A 13,585-nucleotide genomic window follows, 5' to 3' on the forward strand; every position below is an offset into this window, starting at 1 on the left:
CTGAATGACACTTTCGGAAGGGGTGACTCAGTGCTGCAGACAGATGGGTACACTATCACATCCTGCAACCAACATGCCCACAAACAAGAAGTAAAGATACAGATTCTGCGACTATGAGGGTTTGGTTAGCCTCAGATCTCTGTTCTGTGAACCTCATAACAGCAGTGTCTTCCACTTCATCCCTTTCACCACTACCACTACTAAGTAATGGACCAACACTGCCTCTGTAACTCCATCTATCCACAGATTGTGCTCCCATTGTGGGATGTACAACAAGTTTTAATTTGTGGGAAAATCTGTAGCTCCCCCTGCTCCATACTTTTCCCCTCAGTGAAAGTTTCCAGTGTTGATGCCTCTCAAACAGGGGCTAGTGTGAATGCAGTACTGTAAATCAAAAACGATTGTGGACATCTTGGACCTTGGTTATCTCCATACACAGTTCTCTACATGTACCTACTCCATTGTTTTGTTTTTATTGACTAACAACGATTTTCCTTCCTCGCGGTTTATCCATAGATATGACGGTCAAATGTAGAGTCGGCAGTGTTACTTGCCTTTCTTTTTTTCTTCAGGGTATACCAGAAAGCCCGGTCTTTACGGAGAAAGTGGTGTTCAGAATGGCTCCTTGGATAATGACCCCCAACACACTGCCACCACAAGAGGTCTTTGTCTGCAGGTGAGGAGGTTGGATAATTCAACTGTGAGTTTTCATAGTTCTGGGAACACTGAGTATTCATTCATCCCCTGATTGGGTGGCCTTCTTGCCTGCATGATTGTGGGGTTTTCCATACAAATTCTAACAGTCTTTGAGAAGGCAAATTCAAACATATCTGCTTGCATCGCAACTGTTCACTAGATCGTACACTGACAACCTCTGGGTGCAAATATGTGCCTTCGTTCTATAAAGCCATTCACCATTCCAGTCCAAAACAAAGGAAGATGTTTCAGAGATATTCTCCCTACCAAGCTCATTACTAAGCAGGATAGGATTTTACTGTAACTTGTAGAACTGTGCACGTGCATGTGGTACCCGAGTCATCTACAGAGATGTCTCAATGCTCTGCAACTCAAAACCAGATTCCCTAAACACAGACATCTCCAATTTACACTATTAGAAGGAATTGGCCGTTTGGCTTTCACCAAAGCTAACCATGCTAGTGATGCCACAGTGCACATCAGAGAATATTAGTATTGTTATGACATGGTCAAGCCAATGAGGTGTCTCACTGGTTAAGTGTTTTTGCAAATGTCTGTTTAACCTAAAGGTTACATTCCTGAATCCCAACAGTGCCAACTCAGCCTTCCAAAGTTCTGAGGCTAAGAGGCATGCTCTTGGGCTGGGTAATGGCATCACCTGGAATGCATAGGGGCACAGCATAGCCAAAATCTGGTTGCAGCAGCATGTACTACATAAAACAGTTATTAACATTCATATATTTTATTCATTCATCATGTGTGGTATTTGTAGAATACACCTTGAGAACTCTGATGAGGTCACCTGCCTTTTCCTAGGGATAGTGAATGAGGTTGCCCGAGGGCTTGGTACTATCAGACCAACACCTGGATTATACCCCTCTGGAGTGTGAAAAAGGACTTTCCTTCAAATCACATTCTGCAGGAATTGCAGAATCTCTCTACACACTGAAATTAACAGAAAATGTGGGAGGAATGCCCCAGGCGCGCTCCTGGCTGAAAATAAAGGTAGACCACAAGTTATTACAACCAAACAAGCCAAACTTTACCCCTACCCTTAACTCCTGAATATCATATCATACCTGTGAAGTCTTCAACCCCTCTGGTACACCCAGATAGTGAAGAAAGAGCAGATACACCACTCTAAGGTAGCAGAAGGTGGTTCAATGTTTGTTTAAAAAAAAAGGCCACAGTACAATATCAGAAATGAATAGTCTAGTCCTAAAATAATCGAGATTCGTAGCTGTCTTTGTCCAATGGGTTCCAAGTCCAAATGTTCAGTAACAGGAACGGTGTAAACGGGAAAATCTACATTACAACTGGATTTGAATCCAAAGAAGAGAATTCCACCAAAACACCACAGCCAGAATTTCAGACAAGCAAATTCCAAATAGCAGGCGGAGAAAAGACTGTTGGGCGCAGAGAGAGTGACAGTTGGGCAAAGGAAGAAGTCGATAGATGCTGCCATTGTTACATGTACAAACCTTAACAAAGGAGCCTCTTCACCATCATGGGGATCTGTTTTCTTTTCCCCACAACATTGTTGCAACGAGAATGGGGTTGACGCTGTGTCAGCCCGTGAACTGACAGGCAGGTTCAGCCTGTGTGTGCTGCTTAGCAGTGAGCAAACCTCGGCCAATAAAGGGCCAAGAAGTAAGCCGGAAGGGGCGGTACATGAAGAAATTAGTTTTCAGAAGTGAAAAACAAAGTGAAAAGAGAAGGACTGAATATAGTGTACTGCCAAGATGGCGCACACTGAATTGAGGAAGATTGTAATAATGACTAGCTATGAACAAGCATAACCACCACCTTTCTTATCAACACCTGACTCCTCCTATAAAGTGGGGGGGGTGGAACATGGCATTTGAAACCTATTTAGCAGCCACGGATGGAGAAACATAAACCTGCGTGATATTCTTTGGTGGTCATAGACTATCATTATTGTTGGCTTGATGAGTACTTTATAGGAGAACCAACCACTACTGGTGTGATACATTTTTTCTGTGATTTATTTGGAAGAGATGGTACCCCAGAAATGTTGGTAGCGGACAATGGCATGCAGTTTACATCAAGAGAAATGCTGATTTTTATGAGAGTTGGGCATCAGAAGTTGGAGAATGTTTTTTTTTTTTCATCCTCGGGCTAACGAGTTGGTGGAGAGAGCCAATTGGACTATCATAGGTTGTACTGAGTGGGCTATGGCCAGTCGTGACCCATACATGAAGCAATAAGAGACATTATGTGGGCATATCGTACCCCGCCCCATGAGGTAATGGAAGCTTCACCTTTTGAATTACTGAGGGGGTGGAGAACGTTGTTGAAGTTGGTGCCTGCGTGTATAGGCTATTTAGCTGGAGCAGAAGTACTTCCAAAAGATGTGGGGGGAAATTAATTAAAGGGTTTCAGAGTCGTAGTGAACGAACAAGATGCATTTTCACAGGTGAATGAGAGAGTATGATATCGAGGTGGGGGTGTGGTCCGAGGGGGGGGGAAGGAACATTCAAGTTTACCAGCGGAGAGTCACAGCATTTTGACGCTGATGTGGTCACTGACATTAGTCACAGTGCTGTGAAGCTAGGAAAGAGTGGATGGTTGAATAAAGAGAGGCTAGTTAAGGCATGCCAAAAGATAGAAACATTGGATGGCAAGTGTGAAAGCATGGATTTTGTGAGTGAGAACAATTGGGGATTTCCAGAATGGAACCCACGGTGAACCTGAAGGGGAAAGAGAGTCAGGTGAGGATGATGAACTGAACCCAGATGATGAAAATGTTGATGAGTGGAAGACAACTGCATGAGTTGGTGAGCGGTGAAGAAAGGGAAAGTAGGCACAGTATGATAGATCACCTCTGGCACAAGGAAGGTATGCCTAGCATGCTCAGGGTTTTTCTTTTGTGTTATGATTATTAATGCATGATGTTTATTATTGATTTTCATTGTTAATTAGTTCAATGGTTTGTATTGTTGAAAGGGAGATGTGTTATGATGTAGTGTTCCATGGCGTGAGGCACACGACTGTGCCACGCTCCATGACACACAGGGAAAAGAACGTTTGAAAGAGGATAATGACAGTTGGGGGGGAAAAGGAAGAAGACGTCTGCTGAAGCCATTTGTTACATGCGCGGGCAGGAGTCTCTTCACTTCCATGTGGCTCTGTTTTCTTTTCGTCAGAGACCATGCCATGGGATTGGTTGTGTGTGTTATGCGCAAGGATATTAGGCACTTGAGATGCTGGGAACCACAGCTCTGATGGTGCCCGCTATGCACCCAGCACCACAGAAGCCACCATTGCTGTGAGAGCGTTTGTACCTGTGTGCTCTTGGCGGGTCACGCTTGTCGGCTCTTGACCAGTATCATCACACCAGCAAGGCACTTGGAGATCCACTGGAAAACCCACTTCACCCCAGGTCCATGGCAAAGGACTGTTACTTAACTCATGCATCTAAGTCTTGCGTCCCATGAACAAATGCACCTGTTGCAGTAAGTCCCAAAACCGAGAAGAGGAAAGTAAGGAGATGCTTACTAGGACTGACCGCACTGGTTGTGACATCCTGGCAGGCTTCTGTGTGCAGATAAGAGCACAAGCCAGTCCCTAATAACCCTCTCTTTAAGTATGCATCCTCTGTTTTGACTTGTAAAGGTCCAGCCTGTAGGTGTGGCATATTGTGTCAAAAGTGTGATTGATCGTTTGCAAAGACCCTAATAAGCCTACCCACAGCTAACCCATTTTAACCTGGCTCACTGACTTCATTGCCCATGTTTTCAGGATTAGAAGGCAGAAATGCTCACTTGCTTAAATAGTGACTCATTTGATTCCCCCCTGGCTACTTGGTTCGCCCCTTGTCCAGCAGTCTACCTAGAACCTATAATGAGGGATGGGGTCCCATCCTGGTCAAAGAACAGATCAGTTCTGAGAATGGAGACACATTCTTCCAGCCTCGAAAAAATCCAAAATGGAAGACTGTTACTAATCCCAATTCCATCTCCGGAAGAAAAGGGAAAGGCACCCCAAAATGTGGAACAAGCAAGCCTACACATCACACGTTCTACAAACAGACAGCCCTATGGAGGGAACCAGCAGTCTGATATTCCGGAGGTCCTTTTTAAACCCAAACCTCAGTGACACTACCAGTTGTTACCATGAGTGACCCCAACCTCTTAGTAGGGAAGTCTTCAAACTGAAGGGAAGGCAACCTCAGCCGACCTGAAAGACACAACACCTGTAAATCACCTCCTGTAATAGATCATGCAACACAAGACATTTAGCTGGCTGGGAAACTTGGTCCAGCCCGCCAAGCCTGAAGAGGTGAGCAACGTTATGTGGAACATTTTGAAGTGGGCGCAGAAAGAAACCCTGGCGAGATATCTTTGGAGTCATACTTGACAAGATGGTCACTGGCCAGTTGGATGTATTTGGACTGCTACAAATGAACTCCTCTCCTGCCACAGGCACTATTGCAGCTATTTGTAAAATACTTGCACCAAGGAGTGACCCACTAGCCCTTTTCTGTAATTTCCAATGCATTGTCAAGGCTGCAAGTGGGTGAAAGAATGTTGGGCCCACTTCGTAGCTTCTCTTTAGTTGAGATTTCCATGCAGCTTTCTAAGTCCTTACTCCATGGAAGCGTATTGATTGGGGGTTGACCAGCAAAATCATCACCAACAGCTACGAGAGCTCTTTTTCATCCTGGGGAACACCACGAAACATGGTCTATATAATTCAACATCGATTGAAGAAGAGGCTTGGGAAATTACTGATGGAGGAACTCAGAGGCCAACTTATCTTGCAACAGTTCATAAATTCTCATGTGGCTAATTTCCAACAACTGGCCCAACTGCTCCACCTGCCCAACCTGAGGATGGTGATCTAGACATCCAAGGGTCATCGGTAAGCTCGGAATTGGAAACCAGCCAATCCTGAGAGACCGTTTGAGGCCAGGTTTTCCACAGGCAGAACACTAAATTGTTTTTTTTTTTTTTACATCCCACGCTCTTTTGCATGTAGTTGTAAGGTTTAGCAATAGCTTTTATATTGTATTGGCCTTTTTAATTTGACAAGACGCCACAAGGTTTTTCATTTGATGGTCAAAGTTTGCTTCCATCTTAAATTTAGGTTAAGCTTTAGATAACACAGCTTTAGTGTTAAAACTAGATGTACAAATCCCCCAATTTAGTGTTATGCCTGTGGAAAACCTGGCCTCACCGCTTAAAAATGACCAACAACTGACCCAGAACCAATGGGCACTGGCTATTGCATGACTGCAGATCTGGAAGGCAAAGCTGACCGTTGGTAGCTCGATCCAGAGCGGGTGAAGGAACTGGAGGAGGGAAATACCATCATCTGATAGAGCTGGCAGGGTGACCAGGAATGCTTGTTGGATTCAGGAAGTCGACAGACCACTGTAAGATTGGTATTTGTATATCCCCAAACAACTTATCCCCAAGCTGTTTGTGCCAGTGATATATTTGAATGGGGACCAGGAGATCTACCACAAAATGTCCATGTCATTTACCATGCCTTTTTAAGTCCATGGGCACACCATAGTTGTCTATGATTTTACCATAGACAACCATAGACAAAGACTTTAGATGAGTGCTTGGATGACCATGGGCCACATTCAAGTCCAGCTGTAACCCGCTTGTACTATCGGCAGGTTGCCGCTGGTCTCTAACACGGTTTCTGCCGCCTGAGATTCTGGTGCCACCGGGACATTGCAATGTCAGGCGGTGGAAAGTGCAAGTCCCCATTCCCATAGAGTCACATAGGACTCTATGGGAATGGGGACACACAAGCACAGGCACCGTTGCTAATGGTTGCAGTGCTTTTGTGATAACTCTGCGGCCTGGTGCCATTATGCCTGGTAGGTCAGGCCTGTCGGGCGCAATGGCACCCCGCCGCAGAGTTGTAGTGTGGAAGTCCAAAAAGGGTGCTGGTACATTGCGACCGGCACTCTTATTTCCAGACCGCCACACTTCTAATGAGGCCCCAAGATAACCATGGACAGTAAATGGCTCGGGGACAGACCGAGTGGGTCCATGGTACCGTGGACATGCATGGTTGTCCAAGAATCTGAAGAGTTTGGATAACCACGAATAACCAGGGATAGACATAAACATTCAGATGTGCTGGCTTGTTTGTTTATGAAATGTCATTTTACCTGTGAATGGTCATCAATTTTGGGTTTAAAATTGAAACATTGGATAATGATGGATGACTGTGATTTGTAATAATCACAGCAGAGGAGCACAGTTCCAGGAGCAATTGTCAGCCAGAAACCGCCATCCCCACTAACATATTTCCCTATGGGCAATGCCAGAGTATTCATTCGGACACAGTACCCCTTGGAAAACACACATCATGCAAAAGGATGTAAAACAGAACTTTTATAACAGATGGCCTTTTCATATTGAATTAGTTGCTGCTTAGTGCAGTTCCACAGCTACAAAGGAGTCTTAAAATATCCATATAACGTAAATTAGTTAAATGATCATAGCAGTGTTATATAGAAATAACCATTTACATGTATGTGGCCTGTGAAATCATTTCGGAGTTAACATGCAGTTCTCTATTATGGTGGTAGAGCTCCCCAGTCTTCCCAGCATTATAAGATTAAGGTCACCTGCTCGAATTGTACACTGAACGTGCCAATAAAATGATTTGGATTACCTTGACTTTTAGGAGGTGGAGGACAAGGGGATTCATTGGGATTGGGTTGAAACAAATTTGAATTATAGAAGTATATGGTTTTAGAGATGAGGTTCCTTTGAGCGGATACCAAAAAATAGTAACTAGTCTACGATCGTATTGACAGAAATACACATTTTCCTTCCATACAGTAACACCTGTAAAATAATCATCTACAAAATAAAGAGATTAGTAAAGTTGCATGCCCATGGATCAGGGAAAAACTACATTCACATTAAATTCAACACCTGATAATGTAAAACAATAGACACCTTCTACAGGGACAAAGAAGATGGACTTCATTACTGCAATTTCATGAACAGAGTATGGACAAAAACTGAGATACAGAACACATTTGACTGTGTGTATATATGGGTAAGTTTATTTATCTATGATACCACTGTCAAAAACCAGAGGGTTTTTCACTGCCTAGACTCCGGCGACCCCTTACTCAGGTGGCCAGGGCACATCCATCGCCTTTGGATTCAGGACCTGGGGGTGGACATGTGTGGGAGGATCACCTGAGTGAGGGTCCTCTGGGAGTGGGGGAGGAACACCTGATGGCAAAGCATGTTATACCACTGTCCCATCCCATTTTATAGGCTATTCCAACTTCCCAGATCCCCTCCCCTTTTCCTACACACTGAGCCGAGGAAGAGGTCGTCTGAGGGCGAAAGAAGTACCACTCATGCAATCCATTGCACATGTCCCACTAATACGAGGCAGGGTCAGACACTTGACCTTAATTACAAAATACCTGGTACATATCAGCTCTCCCAACATGGTTAAAAGGTGGAACACTGAGACACACACTGAGCAAGGCGATGCATGAGAAGGAACCGTTCTTCCATGGTGACGGCGAACCAGGCTGAGCCCAGTGACAGGCAGAGGGATAGAACTAAGGTACGGAGAATCCTTGGACACACCGGCTAGAAATTGTTACCTCCGCAGGGCCTTGAACGTTGCCCAATGAAGCCCAGCTAGAGAGACGAGGCAAACCTCTTTTGTGTTTCAAGGATGCCAGCCACCCTCCCGTGAGAACCGCAGAGTTGGGGAAGTGCAGCAGCAGTTGTGTTATCAGCCTTGCCTTCAGGATCAAATCCGCAAAAGACAAAAATTAATTAACACAGCCGGTGAGTTGATGAAAGCAATGAAAGTCTGTTAAATGAAACTTGACGGCAACAGTATCCGATGTATGAAGGTTGTGCGTGTGCCGATAAGACACGAGAGAAAGCAAAGCATTGAAAAGAATTGTAAATTAAAGAAACAAAGTAACAGAGTGGTCCGGCGAAAGAAGGTTGCCCAATCAAAATTCTCTGTGAAATGTCTGCCTTAGTAGTGGTGGGAAGAGAAAGAAACTGAGATGCTGAAGAACCAAAACCCAGGGAGGGACCCGGTAGGACTTGGAACCTCTGGTAAAATGTGAGGGGGGTCTGGTTGAGGACCTAGAGGCAAGTAAGTGCAGATATTCAGTATGTCTTCCAGCTTTCCTCCCACCTCCCCGTTGTTTTCCCCTTAGATAGGCTGGCTGGCTTGCAGGTGGTTGTGCTCACCGTATTTGGATGAATAAAACAGGCTGGTTATATTAGGTAAGCATCCGACTCCAGTTGCTTCACTGTGAGTAGTGGTCCAAGCCAGCTGCCATGCACTGGATGCTGAAGGTATGACCACTATCGGTGAAACTTCTATCTAATCATCTGACCTTCGGAAAGCCTTAAAGAGTTTTTGTTCTGATTTAGCTTTCTCTTGTTGCTTTCTTTCTGCCTGGCTCGATGGCCTCCTCCCCTCTGTAGCACCATGATGCCTTTGGGCGACCGTGCGCTGTATAAAATTCCATGACATAACATAACATGAGGTAAGTCTTTGTGCACTGCTGCGCCGGCTCAGTGGAGGCGTACAGCTTACAGCGCGGAGCGTGGCGTGTTTCGTGCTATTCCTTCTTGTCCGGTGGTGCGGCGCGCTCTAACGGGTCTCTTTATATTTCTTTCCACAGGTGAGTGTCTCTTAGGATGCTTTTGGTTAGGTTGACCAATGCACAAGGAATGAGTGGTGCGGCTGATAGTCTGTTCAAGTAAGTTTGTGCTGAATGGGGAACTTGGTGGGTTTTGACAGTTAAATTCAATCTCTTACTGTTTGTTTTTTCGTTTCAGGAGCTGCGGTGGCTGTGGACCTCATTCGGCGATGATCCCAAATGAGTATCAGGACGGTAGCTGGAAGAGGGAGTTTTAAAGCAAAGTCTGCAAAGATATACAGCTGCAGATGAGTCGGAGCTGCGGCTCCAAGTGAAGTTCAAGACGGAGGCGTAAAGCAGAACTCTTACGATGAAGTCGCTGGTAAGTATGGCTGCGGATGATTCTGGATGTGCACCGAGAGGCATAAGTCTCTGTGCACGTGGAACACGTGACCGGTAAGCACAACACAGCTCTGCAAGGTAGCAGGAGAAATGCTAAGCACAGGGTGTGGCCGAGGGTGCAGTTTTATAGCCTCGGGCCGCGCCCTGCTGACACTAGACCACTAGGGATGTTAGATCTTCAGATCTGCCAGGGGCCATCTTAAGGTCCATAGTAGTTTCTGTCTTGGCAGCCATGGTGGTGTGGGTCAAAGCAGCTCCCACCAAATGCCTGCACCATCCAGCCACCCTGCATGTCCAGCTTCTCCCTACACTGTCAAGGGGGAATATGTTTTGTGTTCTGGTGTCTGCTTTGTGACCTTGCTGGAATTGTGACACTGGATTTGGGAGATACCTTTGAACTTGGAAATAAGTACTGTGCTCAAAAATACATTTACCAAGAGGCCGTGGTGTAGGAGAGAAAAAGTGATGAAAGTCTAAGTGGTCATGCCGAGGTAAGAGCAAAAGCCTTGCAGTTTCGGAAGTCTTTGACAACGGAAAGTGAAAGGAGGCTTGAGCCCGACGGAGGGAAGCCTATGAAGGTGTGATTGATGCTTGGGGAAGGAACCCCCTCCCCAAATTGTGATTGAAGGTTTTCACCCCGGCAAAGGGAAACCAGAGGATAAACTAGTGACTTTTCATGGAAAGCGAAGTGGGCTCTGGTCCTCAAAACAAAGTGCATCCTTGTGTCCGAAGCCAGAGTGTGTCTCAAGGTCCAAGTGTTCCACCTTACCCCATGCTACAAAACGTGTGGAAGGGAGTTTACTCAGCCATACTAACATTTCTTTTGAACACTGATTTTCTTTTTTTCATTACACATTACCATTACACATTTATTCTATTAGAAAGAGGGCAGCCATTAGGTTTATTAGTATAGGCCATTTTAGTTTGACTAAGGACTGACTAGGACTGTATTTTCCATTTGTTTTATGGTCGAGAATACTCCCATCTTAGTTAAAGGGCAAGATAGGAGTTTTCCAACCCCTTTTAAACCATCAATAAAGGTTTTGAAACTTGGAGCTCTTGTTAGTGTCTCCTTGTGATACCATGCCTCCCTCAGACCCTTCACAACCGAAGGTTGCTTGTCCATGTATACCCCTTTTAGATGGACCGAGACCATGAGCATGACGCCAGACCACGAACATAAATCTGAGACCAAATGGTGATGTCCATGTGTACATGATCAACTGTTTATCCATGAAACTATGCACAACTGAAAAACAGATTGTTTCAAGCCAGGGTAGTTGCCATGCGTAGGTTAATTGAGGAAGTCATTCTGGGCACTGGTTTCCTGCAGTTTGGAAAATTGATCCAGCAATGGCAAGAGGAATAGGAAAATGGAAAGGCAGCGACTCAGAGAGAAGGTGACCTGCACAAAAAGAGCAAAAATTGGAAGGTTGAGAAGGTTGTTGGGCTGGGGAACCCATCAATAATTGGAAGCGGATATGAGATCTCAGGGTCACATCTTCACTTGCACCATTTCATCCTAATTCCGTATGGGGGTATTGGAAGAAAGGAGGTGGAGTATGTAACAATGCCCTATGTCATTGCCTGCTGGTAGTGGATGGGGTGGACATGGAGGCGGAGACCACCACCCATGGCATGATGATGGGCCTAGAAGAGGTACAAGGGGGATCCCCTGCATCAGCCCAAGTCCATGGCACTGTACTGTCACTTACCCTATAGCTCACCATTGTCTCTCCCTTTAAAAAGTATGCCTGTTGCAGGAAGCCCCTCAACCTGAAGCACAATCTCTGTATGGTTCCTTTTCTAGGAAGATCGAGAAGGTGGGAGTGCCACAGTGTCTTACTAGGACAGACAGCAAGGGTTGTGGCGCACCGTCGGGCTTGTGTGTGAGCAGTGGTGAGCACTCCTAAGAGAGCCTGGGGAGACTGCTCTGTGGTGTGCAGAATACACAGGGGTTAGCAATGATGATGGCCATGCCTAACGTAGGCTCGGTTCTCTTTGCCATATACCACCACACACATATGGTGTATACAGGGGAGCCTAATGGAATGGGACCCGTTGAACCAATTATGTTTCAAGTATAATAATTATACACCCCTCTACTTGCTTGACATTGGGACTGCCCAAGGGGAGCGGTCAGGTATTAATAAGAATGGTCAGACAGTTTGTTTTGGGCGTAAAGCAGCAGCAAACAAGTCAGAGTGTGTTGGTGATGGACAGAGAAGTCCGAGGTGGAGGAGGAAGGAGAGAGGAGAGGAGAGGAGCGGAGGAGGGTGAGGGAGAAAGTATGTGGAAGCAGTAAGGAAGAAGTTGGAAGGAAGGTGAAAGAAGGGGGAGGGAACAAGGCTAAAGGCAGTGAAGGGACATTGAGGTGTGAGGAGAGGAGGTGGAAGAAGAGAGAAGACAAGAATGGAAGGGGTGAAGAGAAATGAAGTAGGAGTGAAGAAAGGACGTAGAAGGAGTCAAGGGAAAGGAGGAAAGAGTAACAAGAAAGAAGGTGGAAGTAGCGAGACAAGGTGGAAATATCCTGGGTTTGGGTTGACTTCATGGATGCTGCCTTCGCCCAAGAACTACCCTCAATGACCAAATCGTACAGGTCCAAACTACTGTCTGAATCATTTCACCACAGGGGGAAAGGGGATTGCGACAAAATAATGAATCCACAGATTTCTTAATTTATTTCGGTCTGCATATGCAGAAGGGACGACATGAATACACAATAACCACTTAATCAAATAGCAACAACATTTGCATTAACCTTTGTTCTTCCTTCTTACTATATACCTGGATATCGATGCTTATGGCCCATATGTATAATGAGATGACCCTTTGCTTTTGTGAACCTTTGTCTCAGATCGCAACACTAGTCTAGCACAAGATCATCATGTTACTCTATAGTGTAGTGTCCCTGTGCATGAGGAAATAACTGATCCTAGAGCTGGAGAGAGAGAGAGACGTGCACCCACCAGTAGCCTTTGCACTGCTTGCTGTTGAGGATCCTCTAGTGCTGCATCTGAGCACTAACGGAGGCGGAGAGTGAAGCTTCAATGTGGGGTTAAGCAGCTCTTTTTGAGGCCTGTATGAAAAAACCCTTACTAAAGCAGAGGGGTGCTGATGCTGCAGAAACACTGTTTTTTAAAGTCCCTCTGCATTGTCATACCCTCTGAAACTGGGAGCCTGCCACACACAAACAGTCTTTTTGGTAGATTACTGAAGCACAACCTCAGACACTGCTGAAACGCCTGAACTAATAGTGAATATTAAGTTGATATTAAAGGCAATTCAAAGTATTTTCTCTGGTAAGTGCCTTTTCAGAAAACCTAACAATAAATATTGGGCCTAACTTCAGGAATGGAATCTGAGAGGACCACAGTAATAGATTAAATGAAGTTCAAAATTAGAATTTTGTTCCCAAGTAATCAGCATCTTACCCTCACATAAGGACTTTGCTAAAACCTTTCCTGGTGGACCACACCATTTCCCCCTCTTAAGAAGGCATGAACACTTCCTGCTGTAAGGTACTCATGGTGTCAACAGTAAAGACAGACACAAGTGATCGCAGTTCAAGGGTGTTTATTGTTTATTGAACTGCAAAAGTAGGTGAGATAAACGCCTAATCTAAACCTAAATCAAAGGTGGGAGCATGCTTCGACCACCAAATGAAAAATAAGGGAGTCCTTGTGGTGTCTTTTCAAATCAAAAGCACCAATACGAAAAAAAATATATTGCTAAACCTTACAACTACATACAAAAGAGTGTGGGGTTGGATTCATAAGAAAGGAAGAATTGTTCACAAATGCAGTAGTCAGGGTCTCCCTTCCCCACGTTTGAGCATGGGATAAGGTGGGACCT

General features: G+C 45.2%; 1 protein-coding gene across 2 annotated transcripts in view; it reads left to right on the forward strand.

Moving 5' to 3' along the window:
• LOC138472788 (protein-arginine deiminase type-1-like) overlaps positions 1-13,585 on the forward strand; it is a 432,575-nt gene that overhangs the window by 166,166 nt on the left and 252,824 nt on the right. For both annotated transcript variants that reach the window (XM_069611134.1, XM_069611135.1), the window contains exon 8: positions 573-676. In XM_069611134.1, the coding sequence (XP_069467235.1) occupies positions 573-676 (104 nt within the window). The remainder of the gene's footprint in view (positions 1-572; positions 677-13,585) is intronic.

This window comes from Ambystoma mexicanum, chromosome 8 (assembly GCF_040938575.1).
Source record: "Ambystoma mexicanum isolate Mex_15411 chromosome 8, UKY_AmexF1_1, whole genome shotgun sequence".
Classification (NCBI taxonomy): Eukaryota; Metazoa; Chordata; class Amphibia; order Caudata; family Ambystomatidae; genus Ambystoma; species Ambystoma mexicanum.